Source organism: Prionailurus bengalensis, chromosome A1 (genome assembly GCF_016509475.1).
Source record: "Prionailurus bengalensis isolate Pbe53 chromosome A1, Fcat_Pben_1.1_paternal_pri, whole genome shotgun sequence".
NCBI lineage: Eukaryota > Metazoa > Chordata > Mammalia > Carnivora > Felidae > Prionailurus > Prionailurus bengalensis.
In genome coordinates, this window is record NC_057343.1 from 107,352,073 (window position 1) to 107,367,200 (window position 15,128).

At 42.0% G+C, this 15,128-nt stretch overlaps 1 protein-coding gene across 1 annotated transcript in view; it reads left to right on the forward strand.

The window, feature by feature from the left end:
• Nucleotides 1-2,264: 2,264 nt before the first annotated feature.
• The window catches only part of ADAMTS19 (ADAM metallopeptidase with thrombospondin type 1 motif 19), a 241,334-nt gene continuing 228,470 nt past the window's right edge, over nucleotides 2,265-15,128 (forward strand). Inside the window, exons 1-2 of the mRNA XM_043586926.1 lie at nucleotides 2,265-2,471; nucleotides 3,101-3,759. Coding sequence (XP_043442861.1) covers nucleotides 2,399-2,471; nucleotides 3,101-3,759 — 732 coding nt within the window. The 5' untranslated portion in view covers nucleotides 2,265-2,398. The remainder of the gene's footprint in view (nucleotides 2,472-3,100; nucleotides 3,760-15,128) is intronic.

The window sequence follows — 15,128 nt, forward strand, 5'->3', positions numbered from 1 at the left end:
TTCCAAAAAAAAAGTCTAGAAGAAGAAATATGTACATAATGTACACAAACCAAATGATTTATAAAAGCCTTAGAAAACATACAAATAAATTATAACAGTATTTCAAATGGGAGAAAGATTATAGCTAGCGGGGAGTTAGGCAAACCTTTCCATGACAATCAGGGATCATGTGTCAGTAGGGACAAAAAAGGACAGAGAAAGGAACTTATATTGGTGACCTGTGCTTCTGAGTATATTTAATTTAATCATTTTTAAAGAATCACAAATGTATTCCGGTAAATACAGACAATTTAATATGCATTCCTTCTGCAATTTTAGTCTCATATTTTTGTTGTCATTGTTGTTCAAATTAGATGGACATTTAAGACTTATATCCTAGTGGAGATGTTTCATTACAACTAGCTTCTGTCTTAATAACTCATTCTATTTGTTAAAAATAAATTGCCTTTGATTTCTTGCCCAGTTTTAAGTCTGTATAATTGAGTCCCATAAAAAGGAGTGTGTAGGTTTCTAAGTAACCCAGATATTTCTTGAATGTCTAGAAATCCACACCCACCCTAGTTACTCTGGTTTTTGAGATTTTATAAGACAAGGTTTGGAGGCAGAGAACTTTTGACAAACACACCTAGAGTGTCTTCGTATTTGTTTTTAAACTCAGGACAACTCAAAGAAAGTATTCTAAGACTCAGCTTATTCAAACAATGGCTTTCCTTTGAAATAAGATAGTCTGCCTTCCTTAAAGGCATAGTAGTCACCTCTGACACGGAGAGCGGAAGGTAAAATAACAAAGGAAGTGGGGAACCAATCTCCTGCTGGAATTAAAAAAAAAAAATAACTGATTTGCATTAACTCATTTCTAGGTGACTGGCCTAGTCCAGAGGATGCATATGGCAGGTTAGATCAATCACCCTTGAGATTGATGTGAAAGGTTTGATGTGGCCAAGGAAGAGGTGTGGAAAAGGGACTGGGTACCATGTAGATCTGTAACAAAGGAAGCAAGCATATTTAAGGTTAAATTTCCCCTCAAAGACAGAAATAACAAAAAGATATATTTTTTAATGTACAAAAGGGTAAGAGACAAAATAATCTCACTTTATCTGTGATCTTTAGCGTACAATATTAATGTCAGTCCCTTTAATCCCACCCTTGTTTTACGAGAGAGGGGGAGGGAGAGAGAGAGAGAGAGAGAGAGAGAGAGAGTGTGTGTGTGTGTGTGTGTGTGTGTGTGTGTGTGAGCAAGAGAAGGGGAGGGGAGGAAAATTGATAGCAATGATGAATGGGAAGCCGGAAAGATAAGGTGGGATAAGGGGCTCTGAAATGTCAGGGTGTCTACTGTCCCGGGAACCTTTGAAGCACCCTCCATGACGAATTACATTAACTGCAGCCTTAGAAAATTCCTACAGACAAAGATGGATAGAAAAATCAAAGGTCTTTGGAAAGCGGGCCACAGCTTTGTGCTCAAGCCTGCAGTAAGTTTTGCTTTGTGTGACGTGAGGATGGGGTGGGGGGCGGCACTAGGCGGTGGGATGGACTGGAGAGGCACTTCTACCTGCACACACCTCAGCTAGGGGGTGAGGGTGGGAGTGGGTGCTGAGCGAGAATGCAAATCGGCCTGTCGGAGTGGCCAATCAGAAGTCAGGTGAGGGAATTTGGGTTCCCCACCCCAACTGGGTGTGTCAGCACGTGTGTGGTGTTCTGGGACCTTTGTCCCGCAAAGTCACTCCGGGCGGGCACCCCGTGCTCCCTTTTTCTTGTCAGGTCTGCTTGACTTTTTTCTCCTCCACACCCACCTCGCGAGTCGCGTCTCCTCCTCATCCCGCCACAAATTCCCTCCCGCGCCTCTCGGGGTAAGAGGTCGGGGCCCGCACGTGCGGAGCGAGGCACACGCCAGGTTGCTGGGACTGCGGCACTAGCCCCTGGCAGTTCCGCGCGGGTGCAGGCGGCGAGCCACGGCTCCGACACCACGGCGCTCCTGCCCGCGCGGGGCAGTCCTCCGCCTGTCCTGAGGCAGCCCTGCCAGCCTTGCGCCGGCCGGCTCGCTCCTGACTGTGGGTCTATCCTGTGGGGCTCCGGAAACTCTCGCAGCGTCCAGAACACAGAAAATAGACTCATCACCTAATTCGCCAGGGAGCCAAAGCGCTGCGGGGCCGCGGCGCTGCCTGCCCCCGCTCCTCCCCCCCCCCTCGCCCCCCCCCCCCCCCGCCCGGGCTCGGGCAGCCTCTCGGAGTCACACAGCACCCCCCTCCCACCCCCGGCAGACAAAGGGCCCGGGCAAACTCGCCGCCCGGCCTCCTTGCGCTCCGGGGAGGCGGCGGCGCCCGCGGTGGATCGCGCAAGGAGGCGCGCGCGGGGCAAGGAGCCGCGGCCGCGGGAGCGCGGTCCCGGAAAGAGCCGCGAGATGCGCCTTACTCACATCTGCTGCTGCTGCCTCCTTTACCAGCTGGGGGTCTTGTCGAATGGGATCGTTTCAGGTAAGTTCTCCCGAGACTTTGGGCTTGCTTTCCAACTTCCCCGGCGGAAACCGAGAACGCACGGGCGGGCAGGGCTGGTGCAGCCGGTGCGCGGCGAGCAGGGCTCAGTGGGTAGCAATAAAAACCGTGCGGGTGCAGATGAGAGGGTCACGCTCGCGAGCGAAGTGCACTTCTCTCGACCTCATTTTAAACATCCTGGCGTGGTCAGCCTTCCTCTAATGAGAGGAGAAATCTTTGCAAAGGTACGATTACAGCACCTAGAGGAAAATGGGGAAGTACAGAAATTGATAGCGACGCTTTGCTCTGACATACACTTAAGAAACTAATTTATCTGTGTTGGAGTCTTTGCACTGGGTTACCTTCCACAACCAAGTGCTGTCACCAAACTTTGCTGCCCCACTCCGTCACCCCTCCCCCCATATAATCGTACTTTTATTTTGAAAATGCCGGGGTTTGTAATCTGATCGCAAGGCTTCAGGGGTTGCAAGAGTTTCAGGGGCTAGACGGGTGGTCTCCGGCGCATTAACACGAGAGCCTTGTGTCTGAACCGAGTGTGAGCCTGGGAATGCTTGTGCTACTGGAACCGCGGCACTTTAAGCCCCGCACTTCTCTGTCTGCCCCGCCCGCAGGGCTGCAGTTCACCCCCGACCGCGAGGAGTGGGAAGTCGTGTTTCCTGCACTCTGGCGCCGGGAGCCGGTGGATGCGGCGGGCGGCAGCGGGGGCAGCGCGGACCCGGGCTGGGTGCGCGGCGCTGGGGGCGGCGGAGGCGCCCGAACTCAGGCGGCCGGCAGCTCCCGCGAGGTGCGCTCGGTGGCCCCGGCGCCGCCGGGCGAGCCCGCCGAGGGCCAGTCCGCACCCCGGCCCCGACCTCGGCCGCCGTCGCCGCCAGCGGGCGAGGAGGACGAGGAGTTCGAATCGCAGGAGCTGCCGCGGGGATCCGGCGGGGCTGCCGCCCTGTCCCCGGGCGCTCCGGCCTCGTGGCAGCCGCCGCCCCCACAGCCACCCCCGTCTCCTCCCCCGGCCCAGGAAGCCGAGTCGGACGGTGACGAGGTACTGCTGCGGATCCCGGCCTTCTCCCGGGACCTGTACCTGCTGCTCCGGAGAGATGGCCGCTTCCTGGCGCCGCGCTTCGCGGTGGAGCAGCGGCCGAGTCCGGGCCCCGTCCCGACGCTGGCAGCAGCGGCCCGGCGCCCTCCGGCGCCGCCCGACGCCTCCTGCTTCTACACCGGGGCGGTGCTGCAGCACCCTGGCTCGCTGGCCTCTTTCAGCACCTGTGGAGGTGGCCTGGTAAGCGCTCTTCCTTCCCCAGCTTTCCACTTTCCCGCCACTCCTCCCTCTCCCCTTAGAGACCGGGCTGGTTTGCATGCACCCTGAACTTCATTCACCGTAGTCTGCACCACGCAGTAGTGCCTTCCATTTACCTCCCGCTGAACATCTCCAAGGCATTCAGTGAATCGGAAGGCTAATGGGATGCATTAACAGCCTTCTCCTATATGGTTACACGTTTCTTCCGGACACGGCATCAAACTGCCTCGGGGTAACTCTTCCTGCTGGTTTTGCTGCTTTGTGTTTTCCAAAATAAGCCCACCACGTGGCTTCTTTTAGGAGTTTGGAAGACAACCAATTTGCTCACTGCGGAATCTTCTCCTTCTCCATGTTTGCCCCCTCCCACCCCACCACCAGTTCCGCATTTATTATCTCATTTTTTTTTTCATGTCCTTCAAAATTGTCAGAACACTGTAATCCTCTAGGGAGTTACATTCTGACAGCTGTCTACAATTTAAACACATGCACAGCCACACTGGACACCTGTTCAGTGTTCTGTGAGGGACAGGAGTTGAGAAGTAACTGAAAGGTTCGGAGCTGCGGAGTCATCCATGACCTTAGAACCCAGTCAGTATGCAAAGGGTCATGCATGATTCTATGGGTTAACTCTCCGTTTGTGAGGTTTGCATTTCATTTGGCAGTAGTTGGCTTTCCTGTTGTCCACTCCACAGAAGAAAGTAGTAGGGTTGGGAGCCTTGCTTAGAGGCCTGTTGGAACTGCAAAGTAAAACTCATTTGCTGTATCTGAACAGTAGAGATCGTCATTGGATTTTCCCTCCTCCGTCTTGACCCACGTTTTGGGAAAATTGTTACCTCCTGTAAGTTGGCCTTTACTTTGTGGTGAAGTATACATAACATGAAATTTACCATCTTAACCGCTGGTAGATGTACAGTTCACAGGCATTAAGTACATCCACCTTATTATGGGGGCGTCACCATTGTGGCCTTTATTTACTGGTTTAAGGCAAAACCCACAAGATATTGAAAACACTAATGTGATTTGTGGCTTCATTCTGCCATTTCTAGTGAGCCATTGATGAAGTCCACAAGGACTTGTCTGAAAGCAACCTGCTCATTGGTAGAAAAACCCAATGGTAATGGAGAGCAGAAAATATCAGTGCAATCAAAACCACCCAAAGCCATGAAGTGGAAAAAGATGGTTAAAAATCCAGACAAAATGAAACTGGAAATTTTTACCTATGCCCTCCTAAGGTCTCATAGTCAAATGATGTAAATTGCTGGACAGGGCTATATTTTACCAGATGCTCATAATGATGAATATTCAAATATGGACATTTGTAGCCATGAGTGAAAAAAGTTGGCATGGAAAAATTACATGAAAAGCTTTTAAAAATGTTTTTTGTGGAACTGATGTTTGAACACTTCACTGGGGGAAACATTTTGTGGGGATTTCATTGTCCACTAGTTTTTGGCTAGAGATTAAATAATTACATATAGAAAGTTCCTGGTGTGGTAGAAGCAATAGGGGATAAAGCATTTCACTGTGTTGAAATGTGGGCTTTTGGTCAGATTTTCCAAATGAGCTATGCCTTCTCTCCATACTTAAGGGAGCAAAGTTAAAATTATGAGTAGGTTTTTCATAGACTGAACAGGAGTTTGACATACCTCCCTGTTTATCATGTTGGACTTTTGCTCACTTTTCCTATTAGCCACATATGTATATGTTCTGAACTGGGAAGTCTTTGTTATTGAGGAAATCTGACGTTGCCAGCAATACAGTATAGCAGTCAGACTTTTGAGTAAAAAGTTAGGCAGATAGCCAAGAAGAGTGCGTTTGTTACTCCAGACTCTACCATGCCAGCCCTTTTTCCCTTATGAGGGTGAATTAGGAAAGAGAGCATAATTTGTTATCTGAGCTCTGACATTGGCTTGTACTCTGACAATTGACAAGTCTTACCTCTCTGGGCTTCAGTGTTCATTAGTAAAATTAGAGGATTGAATGGTTTAATTAAAAACTGGAGGATAGAATTACAATTCTATTAGATGTTAAATGTTTCCTACATCCTGCATTGGGGACTTACAGATTAGGAGAAAGACATTATACACAAGTGGTTATGACACAGGTATCCTTGGGACAGTGACATGATGAATCAAATCTTATGCCTGAGGTAAAATCCAGTTTGGGGAGTCAGGGAAGGCTTCCCAAAGCAGACAGAATTTAACAGAGTTTTGAAGCAGCAGGAGGCATTACCCAAGTAGTATGGGGCTGAAGAGTGTTTTGGGTAGAGGAGTGATGTTGAAGATTTAAAAGTGCACACTTACCAAAGGAATGAAAATAAGAATCTCCTATGATTAAGGCCAGAAGGTGCAATAAGGGGAAATGATCCTAAAATGTCTGGTGAGATCAGACCTCAAAAGCCTTGTCTGCTGGAATACAGGCTCTTTCTAACTATTGATTATCAAACGGCTATGTACTTGCTCTTTTGTATTTCCAGAATTCTGTGATCCTGTAATTCTAATGTGGGGAGTCATGGTGACTTTCTATAGGGGTGAATTATTTATAAATGCAACGGCTTTTCTTTTGCAACAGTTTTTTTTCTTCTCAGTACGTAAAAGCTTTCTGATTATTAGTTGCTTAGAAAAGAGCGGATAACTAAGTCTACCTTCCCCCACCTCCTCTCAGCAGCTAGTTTTGCCTTCTGGTGCCTGAACTCAATGCCTTTTGGATTACTACCTATTTGAAAAGATCCCAAACTCTCTATCAAAGGAAATAGATCATCAGCTATCCAGGATTGCAAAGTGGTAAACGTTTATAAGGTTGGCCAGTTCATTCTCCAGATATGAGTCTAACTTGTGCTGTGAAATGAAAAGTGCTAGAGTAGATATTTTGGGTACATGGCTAGGTGATGCCTCTTCAAAGTATTTAATCTTTCTGGATCTTGTTTTTCCTATTTACAAAATGCGCAAATTCTATTTGTCTAGCAACTGATATGTGAAGTATTCTTACTATTTCTGTTTGAAGTGTTCTTACTATTTCTCTTTCCCCTTATTAGTCTCTAATATTGAACAATAATCTTATTTCAGCCATATTAGACCAATTAGGTCCATAAATATCATAATACTAAGCAATTAAACATTTATTGAGCGAGTCTTCTTTTTTTTTTTTAATTTTTTTTCAACGTTTATTTATTTTTGGGACAGAGAGAGACAGAGCATGAACGGGGGAGGGGCAGAGAGAGAGGCAGTCACAGAATCGGAAACAGGCTCCAGGCTCTGAGCCATCAGTCCAGAGCCCGATGCGGGGCTCGAACTCACGGACCACGCGATCGTGACCTGGCTGAAGTCGGACGCTTAACCGAATGCGCCACCTAGGCGCCCCTACAAGTCTTCTGAGCAAAGTATTGTGCAGATACAGAGAATACAAAAAGAAGATGAAGCAGCCTTGATATGTTTCAAGGAGCTCCCAGCCTGGCTGGTCAGTGACAAATGGCAACAGGGGAATACAATAGTTTGAGATAGGTACAAATGTAGGTATGCCCCAAGTACTTTGGTGGTGCTGTGTTATTCCTTTCTTTCCATGTCCACAGCATTTACAAGATACCTGGTTTTGAGTTAGGCACCCAGTAAAAACCACTGAATAAAATGCAGCATGTGTAATACTTTATTTTGTTTTAAATTACAATCTCTAAAAATTAAAATACAAAAAAGCAACAAATTAATTTAAAAAATTTTTTTAATGTTTATTTATTTTTGAGAGAGAGAGAGAGAGAGAGCATGAATAGGGGAGGGGCAGAGAGAGAGGAGGAGACACAGAATCCAGAGCAGGCTCCAGGCTCTGAGCTGTCAGCACAGAGCCTGACGCAGGGCTCAAACTCACGAACTGCAAGATCATGACCTGAGCCAAAGTCAGACACTCAACGGACTGAGCCACCCAGGCATCCCCAAATTAATTTTTATGAAAGAGTACAACAATGATGTTGGCTCAAAATTAACACATTGTGGTTTGTTTGTTTGTTTGTTTGTTTGTTTTTAAAGCACACCTAAGGAGGTGTGCTAAACTAGATCGGTACACAATTGCCTATGGTTCCCTTTAAATGGACTATGGAAATGATTCTCACTAATATTGGGATTATTCTTCCAGGATTATAAAGAGTGACTACTAAAACTGTATGCACTTAATTTTTAAGTTTTATACAGTAATTGTTTTGATTAGGTCTTGATACAGAATCTGCTGCCCTGTATAAATTCAATTTTTTTGGGCAGTTTATGCCTTTTTTTTTTAAATCCCACACTATCTGATGCCACAGCAAGTTATGAACAGAAATATTTTAGGGTATCCATTTCGGCCAAGACACTTTATTGGGTACCAGTACTAAGGCAGGAGGAAAGAGTGTAAGGGGAGGGTCTGGGGAATGCTCATGCAGGAGGGAAAGTGGGAAGACGAAATGGAATTGACATCCAAATGAAAAAAGTAAAGATTGCAGATTGACCTCACACATCTATCTTCTTTGTTCAAGCCAAATCTTAGGAATGACAGAAATGATCTTCTAAATAAATCTAAAGCATTATTATAAAAAAATGCCATTAGACGTGCTATCTCTTGGAAGACTGACAACAGTGTGGACTGGATTAATGGAACACACAGAGACATTAGGAAACATCTGTGAATGGTGGGGGTTCTAACAGAACTGCGGGAACACAGGGAGCAGAAGTGGCACTGGATTTTTTTCATGTCTGGTTATGACAATCCATGGAAGCCAAATGTGTGTGCCTACACAAGGTCAGAGAGGGTAAAGGCAGAGCCTTCCTGGGCATGTTGGTGACACCAGAGGACACAGGGTCTCCTCCTCCATAGATGATCTGTTGGCACCCTGCATCCAGCAGAACGTCTCACCTCTTTTGCCAAATAACTGGAGGAGTCACAACAGATAGGACAGTAGGGAAACCAAAAACATACGAGCTGACACCCATGAATCTAAGAAAATGAACCATATAAAGGAGAGTCCTCAAACTCTGGCAAGTTAATACATGAGGCAACAAAATTAATAAGTGGGGCGCCTGGGTGGCCCAGTTGATTAAGCGTCCGACGTCGGCTCAGGTCATAATATTGTGGGTTGTGAGTTCGAGCCCCACATCAGTCTCTATGCCGACAGCGGAATCTGTACTCTGCTTGGAATTCTGTGTCTCCCTCTGTCTCTGCCCCTCCCCCGCTCACACACTGTCTCTCTCTCTCTCTCTCTCTCTCTCTCTCTCTCTCTCTCTCTCTCAAAAATAAACATTAAAAAAAAACTTAAAAAAAAAGAATAGATAAGATACTTTAATGGAAGTATAAGAATGGATATATATTCATGGAAAAAGTAAATTTAAAACATACAGCAACAGCTGCTATCCAGAATAAATGACTAGATACAATGGATCTAAAAATAAGTGGTTATTAGAATTAAAAACTCCATCCGTGAATTGACAAGTAAATTTCTAACCTAGAAAATCAAGCCCAGAAATTATCCCAGAACATAATATAAATGTTCAATCAAATGGGTCCACAATATGAAAGAAAAGTTGTGAGCCATGAATCATAGATCTAGATGCTTCAAATTTAATAGCAGTTAACTTTTAAAAATAAGTGAAAGGGTGGGATTTTTTTTGTGTGTGAATGTACTATAATTTTTTTCACCAATGTTCTGTTGTTTCCAATTTTTCATTTTTATAAGTAAGTCCATGTTTATCATTGGATAAACTTTGCACACATATCTGATTCTTTACTTCTACGCATTTAAAGGATAGAATTTTTTAAATGAATGCAAAGTACCCTAAACATTTTATTCTAATTTAAATCACACACACACACACACACACGTGTGTGTGTGTGTGTATATATATATATAATATATACATATATATATATATATATATATATATATATATATTTATCAGCCAAGCTTTGGATGTGAGGCCAGATACTTTGAATGTAGGTCAGATAACTGGTATTCCAGGTGAGCCTTACTCAGCATGCATACAAACCAATTCCCAATATAGGTTTCTATATTTGGAAGAAAAACTGAAGACAAATCCAACTGACTTCTAAATGTTTCAGATCTTTTACAATTGTTTCATCCCAAATAAAATTAGAGCAGTTTTCTTTTAGCGACTTACCTTTCTCAAGTTTTTCCAAAATTTTCATGGAAGCAAAGACGACTTTACACTCCTATTTCACTGCTAAATATTTAGTGTTTGATTAGATTACATGATTACAAAATGTTGTACCTTTGTGAGTTCAAACAGATGCAGCTGATTCTTGGTAAACATCCAGGCTGATTGGTGGAAATAATTGCATGCAGCAAGACAAGGGAGGAATCTACTAGCTTTGCACATTCTGCATGTGGCATGCCTCAGTGATCATATTTTCTAGATGGCGTGTAGAGTGTTATTTAATTCAATGATTCGAGTTGATTTGCTGATGTAACCAATAATGGTTAGGTAGAGGTTAGCAGAGTTTTTTTTTTTTTTCTTTTGTATCATAATCTCATTTCCAGTGATACAGGAAGACATGCACCTTCAGATAGAAGGATGCATCACCAAGCTCAGAGAAGCATAAGTACAGACCCATACCTAGACACATTGAATATTAGAAAGTCAAAGAGAAAATTCTACAAGCTTAATAAAGGAATGATGATCTATAATGGAATGAATGTCACATGGATGCCAGGGGCTCATGAGTGTTTCACAGTTCTGAGGAAATGTGATTTTGAATCCTGTACTCAGCCAAACTACCATTCAACTTTTTTTCAAGTTCTTATTTAAATTCCAGGTAGTTAACATCCAGTGTATCATTACTTTCAGGTGTAGAATTTAGTGATTCATCACTTACATACAACACCCAGTGCTCATCCCAATTGCCTCCTTAATTCCCATCACATATTTTACCCATCCCCAACCCGCCCCCCCACCTTCCCTCTGGTAACCATGTTTGTTCTCAATAGTTAAGAGCCAAACTACCATTCAAACCTAAAGGCAAAATGTAATCATTTTCAAAATTATAATGATTCAAACTTTACCAAACAGAACCCCCAAAAAGATATGCAATGAAGTCTTCTTCCAGCACCTTTTCTCCATTTTTTACTATATTCCTTCCTAGATGTAGGTAGGGTTATTAGTTTCCACTGTAGGATCTAGAAGCAGTTGATGCATAAGCAAATAAATATGTATATATCAATTTATAGCTTTTAAGTCTACATTATTGATACACATACACATGTGTGCACAGAGAGATTCCTCTTTCTTTTTTGGGTAGTTTCATTTTGTGTGATTTCAAGTACATTCCATAATGTATTTAGTCAGTTTGGTGTTGATGAACATTTGATTGATTCTAATGTTTTCCTATTATGAACAGTGCTAAATAAATAAGACTCTGTAGAAATGCCATTTTGCCTATGTAATGTAACTCTTTGTCAAAGGACATGGATATTGGTAATTTGGGGTGATGTTGCCTGATCATACCCCACAGAGGTGGTATTACTTTATATTCTCAGGCCAGCAGAATATAAGAGTATATATTTCCCCTGTGCTTTTGCTGGTATGGGTGTTACTAAAGATATTAATATTGGTGAAATCTAATAGGAATATTATCTGAATATAGATTTAATCTATAGTTTTTGTGTATTTTTGGTGAGGCTGCGCATGTTTTCATATTTTTATTCTTCTTTTCCTATAAATGTACTGTTCATATCTTGTACTAACTTTTTAAAAGTTTAATTGATTTATTTTGAGAGAGAGAGAGAACATGAGTGGGAAAGGGGCAGAGAATCCCAAGCAGGCTCCGCACTGTGAGCGCAGAGCTGGACGTGGGGCTTGAACTCACAAACCAGGAGATCATGATCTGAGACAAAACCAAGAGTTGGATACTTAACTGACTGAGCTACTCAGGCATCCCTTCTATTCATTTTTCTGTTAGAGTTTTAGTCTTTTTCATTTCTAATTCCAGAGTTTTTTTTATATTAGTGTTTTGAAAAGATAAATGTTAATAACAAAATAATACATGCTGAGTATAGAAAGTTTAGAAAATATACAAAATATATTATCTGTTAACTTACCATCCATAAATAGTCACTTTTTAGTGTATATGCAAAAGAGGAAACATAAGTATCAAGTAAACATTCACAATTATTTTCAAATTTATTGGTAAGCTAGTAAAAGCGAATTTCCTCAAACATCATTTCTGGTTCATTAGATTGGCACAAATTATGCAAACTAATAATATCCAGGGCCAATGCTTGGGGAACACCTTATCTTATGCATTGTAGGAGAGCTAATTGTGAGAGCCTTTTGCATTGTATGTACTTACATTTTAAATGTGCTTACACTTCTTTTCAGGAATATTCATATGTGTGCAGAAGATTTACATATAAGCCTACTCATTGCAGTGTTGTTTTTAAGAGCAGAACATTATAAGTATTCATTGTTAGTGGGCTAGTTACATCTATATATTGTGCTGAATGCCCAGAGACCATAAAGAGAAAAGAAATAATTCCTTTCTTCAATGTATTCACAGTCTTAAAGGAGCTGTTTCTCTGCCTCAACTTCTTGACTTCCCTGGGTCCATCACAATTCTCTGATTTAGGAAGTGTTCAGTGTCTTTATTAACTTGAAGAACACATCTCTTTAAGGCATTCTGTATGGTCTCTGGTTCACAATTCAGAACGGTGTGGATGATGATGGTTCTGCCAGTGGTGATGCATGAGAGAAGTTTCCGTGTGTAGAGTGTGCAGATGCTCCATTCTTATTTAAGGAAACGATACAGTGAATTCCGATAAAAAAATTCTAATAAGAATCATCACACTGATGCATTGACATTGTACATTAAAGGTCAATAAATTCTTTAATCCTGTATTAATGTATGTCTTAATATCTGGAGAGAAGTCAGGCATGGACCAATTTTATGAGAAGAAATTTTGCTTAATAATATTTGCTTCTTAAATATTAATATTATGTATTTATTTGAAATTTATTAGCTGACCTATGATATACTTTTTTAAATTCAGGAAGTTCTTTACGGGAGCCTTTAGCTATTTTTATGCAACCCTAAATCAACACATTTTTATTGAGCTCATGCACAATTCAATTGAGTGTTGCTGCTTACTTGCAATTACATTTTTACCCTGGATGGTTTTATGGGTTTCTGTTTACCAAGTAAAGAATAATGAGAGGAGTTCCAAGTTCCTGATTGACAGGAAGTACCTTTAAGTTAGGAAAGTGATCTTGACCTATTTTGAGGCAGTGGGACAAACCAGTAGTCCCTCTTGGATTATGATTTGGGGGATTTCCTGAAAGGAAATTTTGAGATTCCCTGAGCTAAGCGAGGACCATAACTTGCTTCAGAGTGCATTTAGGGTGCAGCCATGGCGAGCACATCATCTTGTCTCCATCTCATCTTTATTCTCGTGCCAAGCCCTAGACTGAGAGAAGTGAGAAAATGGGAACTAAGCCATTTTAATGCTACCCAGATATTTGTGCAAAATTATTGCATGACGGTGTTGAGATGGCCCTCGGGGGTTAGAGAGTTTTGTACTTGACTTTTCCAACAAGAGAAACTCCATTTCATTTCATAATTAATGTGCACATATCTGTAATAAATTATTAACTGTTTAGGCTTTCATTCAGAGGAGCATGGAGGGAATGGAGCTGATGAGCCCAGGCCAGTTTTGGCATTATTTAACATCTTCTACTTTCCTGTCGCTTTCCAGTAAAAAAAAAAAACAAAAAAAAAAAACCCAAAAAACCTCAGCATTTGTTTTTTCTTCACAAGCACATAAAGATGTTTTGCCCCAGGATTGATTTCTTTCTTTCTTTCTTTCTTTCTTTCTTTCTTTCTTTCTTTCTTTCTTTCTTTCTTTCTTTCTTTCTTTCTTTCTTCTTTCCCCTTACTTCTGCCTGGCTTTGTTTAAAATACATGACTACTAATAAATAACTAAACTAAACTAAAATATAATAGAATAAAATACATAACCACTTACTGCAGTGAGCCTACGTCACTGGCTCTTTGCTCACCCTTCTCGGTGCTCTCTTTCTTAAAGCCTGGTGTGCAGACAGCTTTATCAAAATCATGGTAGTGGGAGTGAGACTGAGGGAGTTGGGAATTCTCCATTTATATCAGAATCCCATATTGGGCCTCAAACTCAAGAAATGCATTTTAAAAGAATCCAAGGTAATTCTTGTGCAAGCTAGTATTTGAGGGCAGCCATGCGAATTTTAAGTGCTTTGAAAACTCCAGCACTCAGGATCTTTAATGACTAGATTTACATCCACCAAACTTTACACCCTAGGTGTCTTGAATGAATTTTAATACTCTTTGGTAGCTCTTATAGTGAACTTGGATACCTTCTGTCCTTCCCTTTAATATCCTCCTAGGAACCCACTCAGATGCCATTGAGCTGGAAAGGATTTTATGGATTTCAAATCGTTATTAAACAAGCTATAAATGTGAACTAGTTGGGAGGGGGTATAATGGGACCTTTATGCCAGGATGAATGTTTTCCTACTCTTTAGGTGAAAAAGTATACAGAACCTGAAACCTGTTTCCCATTCCAGAATTTGGAAGTCAACAAAGGCTAAATTACTACAAACTGTCATCAACAGTTTTCTGGGTAATCTAGCAGGACACTTACCCCACATGTTTTACAATACTTATTGTAATGAAATAAAGTTTATCAGCAACGAAGGAAGAAACATTCCTTCATACTGAAAGGGGCCTCCCTTGGCAGCAAGTTTATATGTGGATACGTGAAGGCTGAGGCTCATTGTAGAGGAATATTAGAAAATCATTGAGAAAATTATAAACTTTTTGTGAGGTTACCTACCCTAGAATCGCAGTGTAGTGTGGTCAGGTTAAGAGGACCTTGGAGATGTGTAAGGATCAAAGGGTAAGCTATCTCAAATGGCAGAAATAAAATGACAAGTCTTATCTACTTGTTCACATTCTATGAATTGGGATGTCAAGAGTACTGTAAAACTCATTAGAATTTGCAGTCAAAACACATTAACCTGCTAAGAGGAATGGCCAGGCAGATAATTGTGTCAACTAATCTGATAGGTGCAAATGGTGTATTTTCCTTATTACTTGGCTTGGAATGTATATAAGTAACATGTGATAGCTACATTTTCATGATAAAAGTATTATATTATCAGCAAATATTTTAGTGTGCCCAGTTCATAGACAGACAGGTCAGTTATTGAGCAAGGAACTTACCTATATAATTAGCATAGGGTCTTTGTGTTGTTTGCTGACTCTGGTTGTATGCTTGCAGATACAATAAATAGTGTTTCAATATTTTATAATAAGAAAATAGAAAGTTTGAGCCATTTATTATGGAACTA